Below are 18,082 nucleotides of genomic sequence, written 5' to 3'. Positions count from 1 at the left end.
GAACACATGACCTCTGCGATGCCAGTGCAATACTCTACCAACTGAGCTGTAAAGCCACACAGTTGGGAGCAGGTCAATTATTTGTTGGGCTCATGTGTTCCCATGAAAGGACGTTATGAAAGAAATGTTTATATTTTGAAGTGCTGGCTATAGATGGAAGAGAGAGTGATCCTCATGCTTACATAATTTTTTCAGGTCTCTAAGAGAGACAATAATTGCAAGGTATATCTCTCAAACTGGCTTTTTCTCTCTTTTATCTTCAATAACTTGTAACAATCATTTCTAGCATTGGATGACAGAGTTAAAAGAATAAAGTGAAGTGTCTTTTAGCTCATTGCTAGAGCATCCGAAGGAGACATTGGAATGTTGTCTATTCAGCTCCTTCAGAGGAGCACTCGCATGCACTCCGCACTCTACAAAGTCCCTTTTTGACGTATGGCTGTTTCTGCTTAGGTAGCCTCAGACACCGCAAGCCCTTTTAGAGACATCACGCCAAGCCAGCCACTTCTGCTGGAGAGAACAGGACAACCACAATACCAGGGACTTCATCCACTACTCTTCTCCAATAGTGTGTAGGCTCTTTGATGTCCCACAGGGAACTTATGAACATGAAGTTTTGTAAGACGGGGCCTACTGCTCATAGTCCTTATCCAAGAAGACTTGAAAGTCTAACTATTTGCAAATGAAGTTACCAATGGGGCACTTTCTTCTCAGTTATTTTAAGATCCCGAGTGTTGATCCTGCCGGGGTTTGATCCCTCAACCTCCCGAAGGACAGCCGAATGCTCACCCAACTGAACCACCCATGCACAGTGATCCACCAGTGTGGTGATGCCACTGGTGTGCTGCATATAATTTGTGGAAGTTTTGGATAGTTAAAATTAATGTAGAAGAAGCATCATCAACTTTGAAAAGGAAAATGTTATCAAGGAATTAAATGATTTTATCAAGCTGCTTTAAATAAAAAAAATTGGCTTTAGGTGTGTGTACCTAGTTGCAAGAAACATCAGCTTTCCAAATCTTTCACTGACGCTCGAAAGGTGAGCTTTCCAAATCTTTCACGGTGGTAATTCAACCTTTATCAACTCATTTGATAAAATTTCACTCTCTCATCGACACAGCTTGTTTAGAAACTATAAATTTGTTTTAAAAAAAGTTGAACTGTATTCATGTTTTAGTCACAACACTGGAATAACAGGCAAACAGAGATGCATTCCTTGATGGGATGCATATAAGAGATTTTAATCACATAAATATGGCAGGGAACATTTCTCAATTTCCCAAATAAATAACTATTAGCAACTGTTGGTCAATCCAATTAGCATTGACCAACAGTCAACTAAAGTTGTGGTTGGGATCCAATTCATTATCATTGCTCAAAATACACACTATTGTTGAGAAAAACACCTTTTGCTAGACAGCATGATCATTTCCAGCAATGACCAAGTGCTGCTGCTCAACGGACATTACTAAACAGCGAAACACCAAAACACCATGTATGACCCCACCATACATTGAATACTAACTGACAACAGTTGGATTTGAGATTAAATAAGCCTAATTAGGCCTAAAACCTTATTGCTCCTAATCTCAGTCTTCATCTGAATTGTAATCTTAATCTCAATGAATTAGAAGTAATAACGTTTTAAGCCTAAACAGGCTGAAAACAACATTAATTGTTAATCTCAAATCCAACCTAATTTTTTTGTCGGTTAGTATTAGGGTGTGTTTGATTGACCGTATTCCGGAATAGGAATATATGGAATATAAGTTTAAAACCCTTCGTTTTTACAGAGATTCACATTGAAATTGTCAAACATCTCCTAAAATGCTATTTTAAATTAAACATATTTTTATTACCCTTGCTGCTTCGAGACGCGCCAAACATACTGTTTTAAATATCACACCACGTATTCTAATTCCGGAACAGGGTCAATCAAACACACCCTTAAATGTATGGTGGGGTCATAAAATGGTGTTTTAGTGCTTTGTTTTGCAGTTTTAGCGTTTTGGTCTTCCAATGTTTCGTGGTTTACTAATGCCCCTCCTCAACAGCACTTAGACTGTCTATAACTTTATAATTATGCATAATAAAAGCCAAAAAAATAACAAAATTAATATAATTATCATTCTGTCATATAATTTTTAATTATTATATTATTATTTTCCTTGCCATATAATAATAATGAGAACTTTTGGCTGAAAAATACAACTACCCTTTTTAGGTAACATATCCATAAACAGTTTCCACAACCTTACTCTTGTTCAGTACACTTGTCACTGAGTTCAGGAAAGAATATGTAAAAAAAAACAAAAGGTATGAAAAAAGTACTAATGATAATACGGTAAAAACCACTATCACAAGTTTGGTGCTTCAAAATTGTTTTTAAATTTTGTCAAGCCCTGACAAATAAAACCAATAATAACTGTTACACTATTTTTGATTATCTTCTGTAATGGCAAAAACTGAATCACCAAAAGCAAGTCACTTTGCAAGTAATGAAAATTTATGCATCCATACATCTTATCACTTTCACACTCCTCAATATTATTGTAAAGAAAATTCATCTACCTGCATATTTTCACACGTGTACTTAACTTACAGAACATAGTGACCTAAACCTGATGGAGAACAAATGAAATACAACAAAACCAAATACTTGAACCATACAGGTGAAAAGGACATGAAGTGTGTGTATTTCATTATTGTTTACGGTGAAGTTGAAAATTTATTTCAGCCTGGATAATTTGTCATTTGCTCATTATTATCCTTTCAAGTAACAATGACTTAATCAAGAAAGAAAGTTTTGAGTTTCAAAGTTACTATCATGCCATCTTTCCACAATTCCACAATATATCTCCTAAAACACCAAGTTTAAGTTTCTTCCTTTCAACTGAAGTGAAATTTTATTGTGAGTAATGAGTACTTGTACAATCAACCTGTAGGATTGATAAAGCCATCAGAAAAAGCTTATTGATGACTTCCCAGTTTCTCTGAGTCTATCTACAGATTCTTCCGTGATTTTAAGGCAGCCTTCAATTCCTAAATGTGTCAAACAAGGCATCCCCTTGATAATACTCTCAATGCTTGCATCAGTGATTGCCATACAACCTGTCAGGGTCAGATCTGTCAAGCCCTTCAAGTGAACAATGGCTTGCTGAATTCCTGCATCTGTGATGAGATTTGAACCAAGATCAAGATCTTCCAGATTGGAAAGAGATTCTGCAGCCTTTGCCAGACCTTTGTCAGTTATCTTGCAACCTTCAACTCCCAAGGAAATAATCTTAGGGAGATGGCGACTCACATAAATAAACCCTCTGTCTGTTACGTTGGTCTGGTCTAAAGTCAGTTGTCTGAGCTTCTTTAGATACCTTCCGATTTCACAAACACCTGTAAAGGAAAAGTGGTTAAAATATGCAGTAAATGGACTTTTTGGTCATGAGCCGCTTGTATCAATGACAACCAAGACCAAAGCACACTTTGAACTAAATGAGAACTAATTAATTTGTAAATAAAAGTTTAACCCATCTTTGATTGCATGACAAAAGCCAGTTACTCTTGATTAGTAACAAAGACAGAGTCTACTTAACATACTGAAATTGCAAAAGAATAACCAAAATACCTAAGTAAGTACTCGGGTATCCCCTGAATAAAGATTAATAAATTATTCTAATTGGATAAATAGTAGCCTTTCAGGAATAAAAAGGTTGATAGATAAGCTTTTAAGCTCTCAACAGAGAGGTAAGAAATTTTGACATCTTAGCAACTTACGCTGGTGTAGGGATAGTATGGCCTTGTGCATTAAAATAAATTAAGTGTGTTTACAAAGCCATCATGATTAGAAAGGTAGAAAGGAGGTCGATACAGGGAAATAATTCTAAATCACCTAGTATACGAGGACAGATAACTTTCCCCTTCAGAATTACTGTAGAACAGCATTGAAAGCCTTACAACTGTTTGGGGTCTGAAAATGGTTATCCACCTATCACAAATAGGCAGGTATTTGGAATCCTTTTAGGATAAGAATATGCAAGGTTGTTACACAATTTCATGCGTAGAATCAACTTAGTCTTTAACGTCCCATGGAAAATTATTGCATTCAAAGGTTTTGAAGCTCTTAAGAGATGCAAGCTTAGGCCAAGTTTTGTAAAGCAGGGTAAGCACTGATCCTGAATAACCATTAATTTTTACTAAAAACTGAAAGGTTGCCCCGTTACTTCTACCAAGTTAAGGACTGTCCCTGCTTCACACAACTCAGCCCTGGCCTATATGTACCATTGTTTGAGACTCGCTTGCAGTACGACAAATTCAACTGTCGTAATTGTGTCAAGTTGAAAGCCAGAAGGGCCACGCCTGGATTCGTCACACCACGGCAATCCATCAAATCAAGACTTGTGAGATTCTTTGCAAAGCTTGCTATATACTTCACTCCAACATTTGTGAGTTTGGAATGGGAGGATAAAATCAGCGACTCCAAATTTATAAGAAATGGAGCCATTCTTGCCATTCCATTGTTGCTTATTTCACAGTTTCGTAGGTCCAGTGATTTCAACTGTTTCAGCTTACTGGCAATTGTGGTAACACCTCTATCAGCTAGCTTCTGACTGCTCAGTGATAACGACTCCAAATTCTGCAAATGTGAGCCAATAAGATCCGCAGTATCATCACTGATAGTTTCAACATACCCTACATCAAGAACTCTCAGATTTGGTAAGGTTTTTATCAATGTCTGTATCGCAGAATCACTGATACAATCACAAAAATCAAAGGCTAAAAACCTGAGCTCTGTTAAACGTGCTATGTCCAGGAACAAAGCCTCAATGTCCTGAAGAGAGTTTGCAAAATGCATATGATCTCCGCCACCAAATGAAAGATGTTTCAATTTGGGCAAATGTTTTGTTACATGCTTGATACCATCACTGGTCACAAACGGGCAATCCTTCACATCCAAATAAATGACTTCAGGAAGTTTCTTGGCGACTAATTCGACTGCTTGGTCATTTATTCCATGGCTCCATTTAAAATCAAGTGCTGTCAATTCTTTGAGGTTTTCCACCACATGACGGACACCAAGCACTGTTACCCAATCACATCCACGCAAACTTAAGCGAGTCATGTTAGGGCAGCACTCTGCTAATACCTTCAAACAACCATCAGTAAGTCCATCACACCATGTTAAGTCCAACACTTCCAGACTACTCAATTGTTTTACAAAGTTTTTAAACCCAGTTTCAGTTATATTATCACAATCTTCCATTGTAAAACTTGTAAGTTTCTTAAGGCGAGGGCCGCATGCTTCCAAAACACTGTCAGACAATCTGCCACATCTTCTAAATGACAGATGTTGAAGTTCATACAATTTAGGAATTTCTCTTTTCAGAAACAGTTCGGTCACTTGAGGGCACCCTCCCAAGCTAAGATGGGTAACCTCTGGTAAATAAGAAAAAAGTATAGACAAGTCACTGCTGTTAGCTCTTGCGCAGTTCAGTCGCGCTATTTTTCGCCTATTCAAACTTTTCACGAGATCCTCAGTGCAGTCCAAAGGAATAATTACTGTGACATCTCGCCACAAAGATGGCAGATAAGAAACTCGTCTCCAAAAACGGCAAACTTGAGCTGCTGATTGCTTGTCTGGGACGTCAAGAAAGGAGAAGACAAGCGCTGCAATATCTGCAATGAGAGGACCTTGGATTTCGCCGAAGTCCATGTGGTCAATCCAATCCGGCACCTTTTCCCACTACTAACGGTCTCTCTGTCATGTACAGGGATAAGAAAACACAAAGAAATGCAAAAAGGGAAAATTGGATGCGTGAAGTAGAAGGTTGTTTATGGTACATTTGAACTATTTCAACCCATACAAGAAGAACCTCCTTTTTTTTTTTTTGTGGTTTATGAATGGAAGTCTGGAACTGGATCACCGAACTGGCCCGATTGTTTACGATTTGTTACGATAATCTTCGGAACGGTGCATTTTCAATATGGCGAACGAACGTCTTTTGAACGGGACTTCATTCAGCAATGGTACACCTTTGACAGGATGCGAAACGGCTGAATGTAAATTCAAGTTACATACGTTCTCAGACACCTTTTTGGATCAAACAGTTCATTTTCAAATTCTTAAAATGACGGATAGTTTTTTCATGTGGATTGGAAGTTCTCCAGCAGAGATGAGTTCACTGGCCATTGCAATGTGTACAAAATATGTAAGCCTACGTTTTCTTCACCACAGCTTTATGGTTATCGCTTTAAAATGCTGTTAGATAGTTCCTCGTGTCGTACTAAGGACAAGTTCGGCAAGCATTTATTTGTACATTTGTCATCTGAAAGCTCTTCCCATAGGCCATTTACAAATGTACGGCGGCCATTTTGAAATAACTACTATAAAATTTTAAGGGAGCAAATTAGTATGTATTTGCCCTCATAGAATCCCATAATAGCTATTTGAAAACTGTGGATTTCAGTGGAAACAGCCCTAAGTTTGGATCATTTCTGACAATGTGCATTTTATTCCTGGTCTGCAGTCTGCACTCACCGTACACCCACCACTGTCCCACCCTTGCAACATGTTGGAAAGTTTATCAATAATCTGGGAGAGTGGGTGACCCAGTACAGGGGCCGGTTAGGAAAGCTTGTACCATGTATCCCTCTAAGGTAGTGGTAAGTTTGACTCAAGGGTCCGGGGGAGGGGGGTACTCCTGTATATGGGCTACATAGGTGCCTGCGACCCCAAATGGTGTGGTTTTTAGCTGTGCAAAATAGGGTATCGATTTTGACGATTCTGGTCTGAAATAGGGTATGGTTTGTTCACTCAAGTCCTTTTAGAAGAAGCTTCTTCTTCATCTTTAGGCAATAACGTACAACAACAACTTTATTAATGTGTCAAACTCTTCTAGCTGGCCACAAGTGGCGTACTAATCAGGGACACCAAAGACCATCAACAAAGCCCTTTATATTATTATGCCAACCGTGTAACGGCTGAAATAGGTCTGAAATAGGGTTAATTGGGAAAATCACAGATTTTGGTCTGAAATAGGATAACAGTTTCAGGAAGCGGCCGCACACCCCTTCGCAATTTTTCCGGAAGAACCTTTTCCCCCACCCTGGGCTCATGTGGAAGCAAAGAGAGGGGTGTTATGAAAACTAAGACAAGAGCAGGGCTAGAAAGTTGAACTTTCCGACTTGATCTCGCTCTTTTTACAGGATTCAGTACCATCAGTTGCAAACCTATTAGGAAGCAAAGCTGACCTAAACTCATCTACACTTGCACAAAGGCTAGGTAAGCAGTACCCAGAAAAAAAGATTGCAGGTCCCTTTAGATAATTTATTATTGTGGGATATCAGTGTGGGGAAACTGTTCCCAATCATTACTTAATAGTTTAGATCATATTCATGCTCGTGCATGTTGTATAATTAATCGTCTCCCTTCTTCACAAGAAAGTAGCTCATGTTTGCTTCAGTGTAATTGGCTTTCTATCAATTATTTATATAAAAGACGTATATTACTTAAGATGCATCAAATTTTTGTAGGAGCTGCCCCCAGCCAAATTTTGGATATGTTTTCAAGATCATCCAGATCAACAAGATTTTGCAATCAATTTAATATTATTAGGATAAGGTCTGAACTTGGAAGAAGTTCTCTCCAATATAGAGGCCCAAATATATGAAACTTTATAAGTTAAACTAGGTAATGTTAGCAAAGAAAGGTTTAAAGGAATACTTAGAAAGCACTCAAAAGACATTCTTAATTTTTCATTCAATAAGGAAGCTATTGTAATTTCAAACAAGAATGATGACTTTATTTATTATTAATTTTACATATTCATCAAGTCCACTATTACGTTTATTTATTATTATTTATTATCTATTTTAATCTATATCTGCTTACAGAAGTACTGTTATGGGGTATGTAGAGATGGGACACACTCTTTAGTGTCTCCCTTAGATGTCTTATCCTATCCTTATGGCAGCTTTTTTGTAATTGGGCATATGGAGTAATGGTAATTGTAATTGTGTTAGTCTAAATTTCATTTCATATATTCTAAATATTTTTACATAGCAGGTCCACATCAGCTGATAGCTGCCGATGCAACTATTACTTTGTAATTTTAACCTGCTTTATCAAATAAAGAATTGATTGATGATTGATCTAGAATGAGGTCTTGGCCACTCTCTCTTCAAACACAAAAATCTTCTTTATGGCAGAAGGAGCCCAGATCAGAGAGTTCCTTGTGGCAGCAGGAGCTCATGAAGAGGTGTCTCTACCTCTACTAAATTATTCCTTGAGTTAACACTTTCCCGAGTAAATGTATTTTTAGCAACAGGTTTTTCCCACGAAAAGTATCATAATTCCCTTGACACTGAGATAGCTGTTTTGATTGGCTTTTACAATAGTGAGCATGCTGAATCTCCCAAGGAAGTAGTTCTATAAATAAATCTACTCAGGAAAGGGGTGACTCCTGGCTCCCCTTGACGATCTCCTGGTGGTAAATATGACAACTAATTTGGGAACCAAGCAAAGGAGCTCTCAGTTCCCTTTGAGCTTGCTTTCTTACTTACTACCTAACATTTACCCTGTTCCTCTGTCATTAAACCCCTCTGCTTACAAAGGGGCCAGATCCCACAGAACTTCATTGGTACTAAATTAACCATTTGACTCCTATCCATCATCACAACATGCATTCCTGCTACACCTTGCCACTTTTTGTACCTGGTTGGTTTGTCTTTATTTTTATCGAGGTTCTTCATTTTGATGACATCAAAAAAGTCCACAAACAAGTTCCCCAACTCTTAGCAAATAAGAAGTAAATAAGAAGGGTTACAAGTAAGAAAGCCGACACTTTCACTTTTCTCAATCAAAATTTTATTCACCATGAGAGAGAACACATTTGTCTGGTTATCTCAAAACCCTATGTACATTAACCCATCGACATCCAAACCGGCCGAAACCGGCCAGACTTATTTTACTCTGTCTCTGTCGTATTTAACTCTGTTATTTTTATTCTGTCTAATGCCAGACTATTATACTCATCAATGGGGAACCCCTGGGAGTCAATGGGTTAAAGTGTACAAAGTTCTTTAATTTCTAGCACACCTTTACCTAAAACAAAGCTGATTGGGTACTGAAGCATATTAATCAAAGGAAAAGGAACACAATTCTTGAAACCACAGGAAACCAAATGTGACTCAGACAAAGAAAATCAACCTTTGACATATGTTTGAGCACTAGTTGCTCAAGGAAAACTGAAACTCTTTGTACGTCCATGCCAGTTTCTGACATATGGGTTCTCTGGTGTGCCACTGTTTTTGACAAACAGTCTGAGGAAGAGCCTACAGTTCATTTTTCTTATGGCAAAAATAAATAAAATAAAAATCTAACCATTTGCAGTTCACAGAACAAAGTCAGGAAATTTTTTTCTCAGTCGTTTTAGACCATTTAATTAGTAGTCTGGCATTGCTGAAGAATTGGACTTACATGAACACTGTTCCACTCAGCAAAAGGCACCTTTTTAAAACTACTTTTCATCACCCGCCTTTGTTTACTTGTATGCATTTTCTTTATTCACCAGCCAAGAAGACAAACAAGCAATGTTTTGTGAGTTACAACATACCAACAGAGAACATGCTGCTGGAGCTTGTGGAACAAAGGATCAATCAGGAGATTAAAGACAAACCATGTCATTTTTGAGATATGGGCTTGAAATAGTTGCAAGATGTTTAATTACTATCAGTGAGGCAACAGTGTTCCAAAGAGCAACTTGTTTGCAGAACAGAACACAAGCTATCCAATGGTGCTAATACGCTGTTCAGGACACATTAATTTTGCTGTTTAAATGGAAATTCTTTCATTTAATTAAGCAAGCGGTAGCCCAGACTCTGTGGGTAGCACCTTAGTATTCTTGGGTGACAGTTTCACCATCATAGGGCTTACTTGGACTTACTTCCAACCATGAAAACAATGGGAGACTGTTAGTAGCCTGACTACCCTGGCTCTTTGGTTGGTCAAAAGCTCAGTGCCTTTTGGGTTACCAAGTCATCAACACAGCCAGATGATATGTAATCACTAAAAGCACAAACACTCAATTCCAGTCATGGGTACAAGTCCATCAGAAAAGAATTTCCCATTGTAAATGTTAGCTTGATCTCATTGGCCTATTGTACGAGTCAAGAGGTTGTTTCCATTGTGTAGAGATATTTTTTTTCTCTATGGTTGCAAGCTTTTTATTGCAAGTTTGGGGATTCTAAGGAAGATAATGGCTTTTGCACCCTTTGCATCACATTGTCCACGAAGTAGACCAGGAGCTTATTAACCTGGGCACCCAAGCAATCTTATTTGATAGCAGAAGCCTGCTAATGATTTACCATGCTAAAATACATGCACCCTTCGGTCCAAAAACCATTTACCGATAACATTTAAATGCACATAAAAATTTTAGTAGCAGCCTAACTTATACTAGAATCCAATAATTATTATTTATACTTGAATGCACCTTTTCGGCTTGTACATTTTGTTTTCCCAATACAGATCACGTGATAATAATCAAGAGGTTTGGTCTTTTGTTTTGTTCATTAAAATGAGGGCATGCAAGCATGAATATGCCTGCGTGCACTCTTTTTAATGAACAAAACAGAGAACCTAGCCTCCTGAGTATTATCACATGATCTGTATTGGGAAAACAAAATGTACAAGCCAAAAAGGTCTATTATAGTTGATATTTTCAGGAGATACTGTATAAATTTGCTGTTACAGAAATAATGACTGTAAAGCAATACATGTCTTCTGTTGTTGTCATCACACCAAGAATGAGCAAAAGACAAGCTTTGGCTTCATAATCCATCAGTTCACTAAATGCACACCAAGACTAAATCTGTTCTCTGTTATTTAATTGGTTTCTAAAATGTTATATTGGGCAGTATAGGAATATCACTTTGAACACTTAAGAGGAAAATAAGTTAACGCTTTGTTTTCATAAAATTTGCCATCATATTGAAAGTGAGAGACTAAATCGTATTTCATTATTCCATGCCCATAATTCCATAAGCATAAAACAAATGTTTTCTGGTCACTTAAATGAGTATCCTTTAACTTTAACTTGTCAACTGTAACCTTCTGCATAAACATGCAACACTTTTCAACTAGTTCTGCTCAAACATGGCCTATAATTTAAGGATAGTTAGCTATGAAGTGACGTAAATTCAAAATTTCAAATATTTACTTATCCCACAAAAACAATGACCAGACTATTGTAGAAAATTAGAGGTCTGCATCAGCATCATCTCCCATGTAACAAAGCATCCTTAAAACAAATTTAAGGAGGGAGGAGATTGTTAAAGAGGACATAATTTTTGAGTGGATGTGAAGGTTGCTAACCCATTGACTCCTGAACCCCCCACCCCCTCCCCCCCAAATGGACACGTAAAATTGTACGGCGTTAGACAAAGTAAAATCATTCTGTAAAGTATGTCTCACTCCTAGGAGTCAATGGGTTAAAAAGATCATTGTTCTTGCGAACCTTCAAGTACCGGTACTGGCGATGTCATACAAGCCATGTTTGACCTTAGGAAAAGTGTGCACCTTTAAACGTTTGTTATGTAGAGTCTATTTCTTTAAACCACTGACCCCTGGGAGTCAGTCTTAACATATTTTATTTGTCAACGGAGGGCAGCCTAGGGTGCCTGAGAAATGAATGGGTGAAAAGTTCAGTTTTGTAGCTAAACCATGCAGCATTCTCTATTTACAATAAATATCTATTTACAACCCAATGAATCCACGTTAAAAATAATAATCAGTTATTTTGTAAATACACAAAGGCTGTTTTCCAAGCAAACTGAGCTTTCTCCTGAAGAGCATGACTGCCAATCCTCTTCAAGAGTTTTCTTATCTTCCACACTAAGGTTGTTGTAAGACATGTTTACTTCCTTCAAACAGCCATCACTGTTAGAAGCTACTGTTCGTAAGGAATCAAAAAAAGTAGTATCAAGAGGAGACTTAATTCCACATGCAGACAAATTCAGTCTCTGAAGAGTTTTACTATCTTTAGCAGCAAGGAGAAGAGACTCTGTGATAGCAGCCTCAATATCTGTATTTCCAGCCAGTATAAGAATTGACAGTTTGGAGTCCTTGAGTAGTCTAGAAAAAAATTAAAGAAGTATATGTGAGAATGGAAACCCAGTTTATGAAGGCCAGCTTCCACATTAATAATAATATTTGTTCACATCCACAAAAAAGAGTTGACCACTATTAATTTTAACAAATAGATTCCCTGTACCCTGTGTAGCTGGCCGTATTGTTGGCATGAGTGGCATAAGCTGCGCAGAGAATGGGAAGGGGCACTCTGAAATTTTACAGTGCCCCTCCCCTTTGCGCAGCTTTGCTGCTTGTCAATTTGCCTCTCGCGCCAACAATACCACCAGCCACGCAGGCTAGATAACCTCTTGCCTTGCCATGCCTTGTTCAGTAATAGATCGCAGATGATGTCAAAATGTGAAAAGAACAAAAGAGGGGCCTATCGCCTCAAGTGGGTCACTGACACCTTTTGTCAGTGATGTATTACTGAACAGACATGCCGCAACATGAACCTGTTACTTTTGTTTTATGTAATAATAATAATAATAATAATCACTTTATTTAGGTCTCAAGGTCATTTAGCTGAGCACAAGTGCTCTACAAATTGGGGAGACTACAAATGAACTCAAACCAGAACAAATATAATTAAAATGTTAGAATTTAAAAGTGTTTGATGAAGACGTCAGCTATGTGTCTGTCTGAATAGATCATAGCTGAGAATCAATCAAAATGCATGCATTGTTGATCTTATTACATAGCACATGTAAATAAATTATTATAAAATGATAGTTTGTTCCTTTTTGACATCTTGAAAACTGGTTTTCCATTGCTTCCATTATCCTTTTCTACAAATCCTAAAGTGTAATGGCTCTTCATAATTGCAGAAGTATATAATGATCTGAAGTGCACAAAATAAGGTGTGTTCTAGATGAGAAGATGTAGACTCATGAATGCAACAAAGCTGGAGATCTGACATGTCAAAGCAAGGGTTTGACAGGTCTTGGAAAATTCATAAGGATACACTTGTATTAACCCATGTTTGACCACTTCAGATTTCCTATGGGTACACTGCATCATAAACATGTCTGGCACGCTAAGTATTATTTTACCACTAACCGTAAGAGCATGGTTATTCCATCATTTCCAATACAGTTACAACTCAAATCCAGATAGTGCAGTGCAGTGAACATGTGCTTGGCTTTTAAGAGGATCTCAATCTCCTTGTCGCCAACACAACAATCCCCAAGAACCAGTTCAGTCAGAACTGTGCCACTCTACAACAAAAGGACATTACATGTATAATCAATATTGATGAACTTGAGAGCTTCAAAGAGGTACATTGACAACTTCCTCTTCAACAAAATATAAAAATGTGCTGCAAAATAAGCACTATACAGTTTAACAAAAAAAATATGGCCTCAAAGTAATTTTTTTAAAACCACTCACTTCCATGAAATACACCAAACCATGAACTGCCGATTGATTCTCTTTTTCATTGTATGATGAGGTCACATTAAAATGGTGCAGCGATTCAGATGGCAGTGCCTCTATAAAGTTCGTCATCCCTTGAGAACCAAGGGCATTGTATGCCACAGAGAGATGTGATAGTCGAGAAGCTACAAGATGAAAAAAACAATGCTGAGCAAAAAATAATAATAATAATAATAATGGCAGAGGCTTTTCATCACTCTAAGTAATTACTAAATGGCTACTAACACAATGTTGTCACATGCACAAAACGTATCAACTGCTTGGTAGAAAGCCAGTTTTCACAATTATAGAGTTGCGAGTGTTGACCAGAGAATGATTGGCATGTGATGATACATGGCAATGAAAAATTAATAATAATATTAGCATGATATTAGTTTTTCATTACAGTAATAATAACTAGACGCTCCATGAGCGTATACTAGGTTGCCTGTGGTACGTGTTACTCAAAAACAGAAGGGACTGAGTTAGATGGAGTTGAACTGCAGCGTTCCAGGCAATTTTTTCAAGTCGAGGGTCATTAAGACCATTTAAGGGGTCAACCAGAAGTCGTGCTAGTAGAGGCCCTTTGAATCACACATTCATACAACGAAACAGATCTTTTCTGAGGTTAAAAACCTGACTACCAGCCTATTAATTATTTATCAGAAAGAAAAAAATAGGCACGCATTGCGTACGTGTGGTAGTGCAGTAACACAGCGCTTTATTCCATATTGTCAACTGTCTTTGAGGAGATTCAAGTTGTCTTTGCGTGATATGTAGCTCTAATAGTACTCAATACTGTTTTGGTATTGTTTATCATTGTAGTGCCATGGTAGAACTCTTACTTAAATAGCCCCCTGAGAAGACATGTGGTTACTAGCAAAGTACTAAACACAGAAAGATGGAAGAAAATAAAAGGGCATCGAAAAACATTGGCTTCCAGGCTGACATGCTGATCATTTTCAAGTTCCCTTTATAGCACAAGTTAAGCGTGCACTCTGAGCGTCCGACAACTTTGTAATACGAAAGTTCGCTGAAGTTATCTGGATGGGTGACCTAAAAAATATACCACTTTGTAACAGAAGCATAGGACCGAAAATTCTATTTTAACGCTCAAAAATGCGAACTAAGCAAGGTACAGATTTTGTTAGCTTGCTTTATACAAAACAAATATTGATGCAAAAGTAAATAAATATTGATACACAATTTTTAGGAAGAGCAGAAGGAAGTTTTCAGGACTGTCGATCGAGAATAAAATATTTTGCCATCAGCAACAAAATTTACTACATGAAAACAACATTAATTTTGAACCACGAAGATAAAAGAGTTACCATCAGCGAAAAACATTTTGGGAAATTTTTCCTAAGTTGAATTTTGTTATTGTACTTGCAGTAAATCGAAAGTGACATCGAATTCAGCGGGCGCGTGATCAAGTTACCGCTGCGTCTTTACTCGCGAAACAGTGAAGCATCTGAGTCAAATGATGGCAAGATACTGGGTTTTTTGTTTTTGTTAGTTTCCTTTTTCTTTCAAGTGTTATAAAGTTTGACAAGAAATGTGCGAATTCATCACAAAGATCACCTTCGCCCAACTCTTGAGGTTGACCAGTGTTTCTGCAAAGTCAACACTTTACTCTCCAAGACGAGGTTATTTATCACCAGGTACATGTAATTCCATCATTTTGGAAATAGCAGCTACTTTACTATTTAGAACACTTTATAGGGTGCATAATTACAGTAGAAAAAACTGTAGAACTAGAAACTAAAAATGCCACCATATAAGCTAAAAATCTTTGTCAATCCTAAAGGTGTCAGGCGTAAATTTGCACATTATTAAATCAAAGTAACTTCTGAAATTTTTTTTACTTGAAAAACAGACAAAGTCTCTATTACTGGTAACAACCTTCCAAAGTTTAGCAGCATTATAAAAGAACATGCACTTCATGCTATTGGTTCGTGGAATAGGAAGGCGATAAGGTAACCGAGACCTTGTATCATATGGCTTATTGAATTTGAAAGATGAGAGTTTCTGGGTTAGGTAATCCGGTACACGTCCATCCAGGATTTTTTTAAACAGACAAAGTCGCCTTTCAATACATAAATGGTTGATAGGTAGCCATCCAAGTTCAAGAAATAACTTTAAAGTTCTAGCTTGAAAGGAGCATCAAGAATAATACACGCACATCATTTTTGAACTTTAAAAATCTCGTCCAATACTCAAGAACAGGTTTGATACTAGCATTAAATAAAATTATACGATATTTGACTAGTAAGAATTTTTTAATGCGGGCCAGAACAGCAATGTGCTTTAAAAATTTTTTTCTAAGTTTAGTTACGTGAGATGACCAAGAAAGGGAGGGGTCGATGACCAGGCCCAAGAGACGATCCTCTCGAGTTTGTTCCAGTTGCCTACCATCCAGCCATAAGGACAGTGCACATTCTTCACAGCGGGACAGCTTCTGTCGAGTACCAATGATCATATATTCATCAGTGTCACAATTTTTTGCTGATTTTGGTGCTCATTTTCAATTGTTGAAACTCAAGCACACTTCCAACAGACCTGTTTATTTTCGTGAACCCTTCCTATTTCAATCGCGTGCATGCAAACAAGACACACAATCCGTGTCAAAAAGCATATGCAATTAAATAAATTTCTGACCGTTCACATCAAACCCTTTTCCAAAGAACCTTGACCGTAAATAATGAAGCACAAAAGAGACAACAAGCTTTCATTCAAATAATTCTTCACTGTCACATTTCCAATTATTTTTACCTTTGCAGAGTTGAGTACAAAACAAATGTAAATTGCCAGACAACTTAGATGCGACTTCAGTAATTAAACACTGCATGCATTCAGACGTTCGATTCCTTCAATGTTTGTTAAGTTCATTAAAAAAATTGCCATTTTGATTTTGGTGTTGTATGTAATACCAAGTTAGTAAAATATTAGAAACAAAGCTCACTTGATATCCAACAGCGAAAAATGAAATTGTTGTCGAAGACCATTACTCGCCGTTTTAAAGATTCCAGATATTTATTTTTCACCGCCTGTCTTGTTCATCCAATTGACGTTCCATTCTTGAGCTCCACGAGGGTATATTTTGTTTAAAGATCTACTAAAACGCCATTCGCGTTACAATGACTTTCGATGCCACTGCAGGTTAATTAAATGTTCTCCTATGTGCACCAGAGAAATCTACGCATTACCCCAGACCCCTCAAACCTAACAAAATACGCGCAGAAGACTCTATGCACAAAGACACCACTAAGCAGGGGAGTGACAGGCAAGACTTTTTATGACACGGAAAAAAAAAAAAATACGGAGAAATGGAATTGCAGATTCCGACTGGGTTTGGCAACCCAGTAATTATTGTTATTTTCATTACTGTCAAACTAAACGTCTGGAGCAAAGTTTTGGACTATTATTTTGAAGCTCTCTGATGGCTTGAACTTGTCTGTGCTTGGTCACAAGCCAATCAACATTCCCAGTATTTTGAGTTTGTCAGTGTAACTTTAAGCCTTGTAAGGGGAGGTTTGCTCCTTGACAGATAATGACAGGCTTCTTTGCCAAAGACACATCATCTTCAACAATGTGCCCATGAAGAAATGAAAATCCAAGGTGTTAGTGTTAAAAGGCTTTTGTGGGTATAAGATAAGCTTGTTGGAATCCATCTTTTTTTCACTTGTGCGGTAATTGACAAGCTACAATTTGAGAACTTCTTTAAAGTGCTACTTTGCTGAAATTTAAAGTCCTTTTCCTTTTTCACTTAATTTAGAAATAATTGTGTTTGCTTATCATTAGGCCTTTGAAATGTTAATTTTAGGCCTTTGATTTTTTAATTCAATGGCCTGCAATTACCAATTTTCAAATCAGGAGAGAGAGAGAGAGCTAGGTTAAGGACAAAAGGACGTGCACCCAAATATTACTCAGTATCACCAAAGAATGCAATGAATGTGTACATGACAGAGTTAGCTTGCAGCATTGGACTTCCAGGCTATATTAAACATGTGTCTCGCACAGTTAATATGCTCCATTCTCTCCAAGATCCAAGCCTCTAGTGCTTACAGGTCAGATTTGAATGCAAGTAATGGTAGACCATGAAATTCAAAACCTGTACTTGCAGTAAAAAGCTTTGGGTAGAAATAAAGCTCTAAATTTTGCCAGTCGGGTCTTTAGCAAATAAACTTTCAAAAAATTTGAAGGGGAAAAAAGTGAGTTGTTAAAATCACGACGTAGTAGCACTTGATTTGTCAAGTAACTTAAAATTTGACATTTACCTTTCAGTGCCACAGGGAACTCTTTCCCAAGTGCTGAAATTTGACTTGTTAAACCGCAGGACTCCAGTTTTAAAGAGTTCAGCAGGGGGCATTTTTGAAGAATAACAGCCAATAAAGTACCACAGTTGTCCCCTAACCAGTTGTAGCTGATATTTAATTCCATGAGTTTCTGTAACATGGCATTCTAAAACCAAGATAGAGAACTGAGTACAGATCCTTCCAGTTGGTCCAAGCCACTGAAGTCTATCAAAATGGAAGAATCTTCAAACAA

General features: G+C 37.5%; 3 protein-coding genes across 4 annotated transcripts in view; 1 reads left to right on the top strand and 2 right to left on the bottom strand.

Annotated features, from left to right (window-relative positions):
• Nucleotides 1-1,962: 1,962 nt before the first annotated feature.
• On the bottom strand, nt 1,963-5,910 carry LOC137996956 (F-box/LRR-repeat protein 14-like). Its single transcript, XM_068842614.1, has 2 exons — nt 4,276-5,910; nt 1,963-3,390 (listed from the first exon to the last, which is right to left on the bottom strand). Exons 1-2 carry the CDS (start codon nt 5,705-5,707, stop codon nt 2,960-2,962), a joined length of 1,863 nt encoding a protein of 620 aa, XP_068698715.1. The 5' UTR covers nt 5,708-5,910; the 3' UTR covers nt 1,963-2,959.
• Nucleotides 5,911-5,956: 46 nt separating this feature from the next.
• LOC137996970 (proteasome assembly chaperone 4-like) lies at nt 5,957-11,760 on the top strand. Its single transcript, XM_068842638.1, has 3 exons — nt 5,957-6,203; nt 7,201-7,276; nt 9,567-11,760. Exons 1-3 carry the CDS (start codon nt 5,979-5,981, stop codon nt 9,683-9,685), a joined length of 420 nt encoding a protein of 139 aa, XP_068698739.1. The 5' UTR covers nt 5,957-5,978; the 3' UTR covers nt 9,686-11,760.
• A 27-nt stretch (nt 11,761-11,787) lies between these two features.
• LOC137996942 (tonsoku-like protein) overlaps nt 11,788-18,082 on the bottom strand; it is a 37,929-nt gene continuing 31,634 nt past the window's right edge. For both annotated transcript variants that reach the window (XM_068842593.1, XM_068842602.1), the window contains exons 19-22: nt 17,812-17,995; nt 13,511-13,680; nt 13,181-13,338; nt 11,788-12,127 (exon numbers count right to left, since the gene is read on the bottom strand). In XM_068842593.1, coding sequence (XP_068698694.1) covers nt 11,788-12,127; nt 13,181-13,338; nt 13,511-13,680; nt 17,812-17,995 — 852 coding nt within the window. The remainder of the gene's footprint in view (nt 12,128-13,180; nt 13,339-13,510; nt 13,681-17,811; nt 17,996-18,082) is intronic.

The sequence above is a fragment of the Montipora foliosa genome, chromosome 1, assembly GCF_036669935.1.
Source record: "Montipora foliosa isolate CH-2021 chromosome 1, ASM3666993v2, whole genome shotgun sequence".
Lineage (NCBI taxonomy): Eukaryota > Metazoa > Cnidaria > Anthozoa > Scleractinia > Acroporidae > Montipora > Montipora foliosa.
The sequence above is the reverse complement of the archived record's forward strand: the minus strand, read 5'-3'. Positions and strand labels throughout refer to the sequence as shown.

Excerpts from the sequence above, each read along its gene's own strand:
- LOC137996970 (XM_068842638.1), top strand. The coding sequence starts at position 5,979 with ATGGCGAACGAACGTCTTTTGAACGGGACTTCATTCAGCAATGGTACA. Across the intron at positions 6,204-7,200 it reads TTGCAATGTGTACAAAATAT|GATTCAGTACCATCAGTTGC; the intron begins GTAAGCCTACGT and ends CTCTTTTTACAG. Across the intron at positions 7,277-9,566 it reads TACACTTGCACAAAGGCTAG|CCAAGAAGACAAACAAGCAA; the intron begins GTAAGCAGTACC and ends TTTATTCACCAG.
- LOC137996956 (XM_068842614.1), bottom strand. The coding sequence starts at position 5,707 with ATGGACTTCGGCGAAATCCAAGGTCCTCTCATTGCAGATATTGCAGCG. Across the intron at positions 3,391-4,275 it reads CAAGCGAGTCTCAAACAATG|GTGTTTGTGAAATCGGAAGG; the intron begins GTACATATAGGC and ends TTTCCTTTACAG.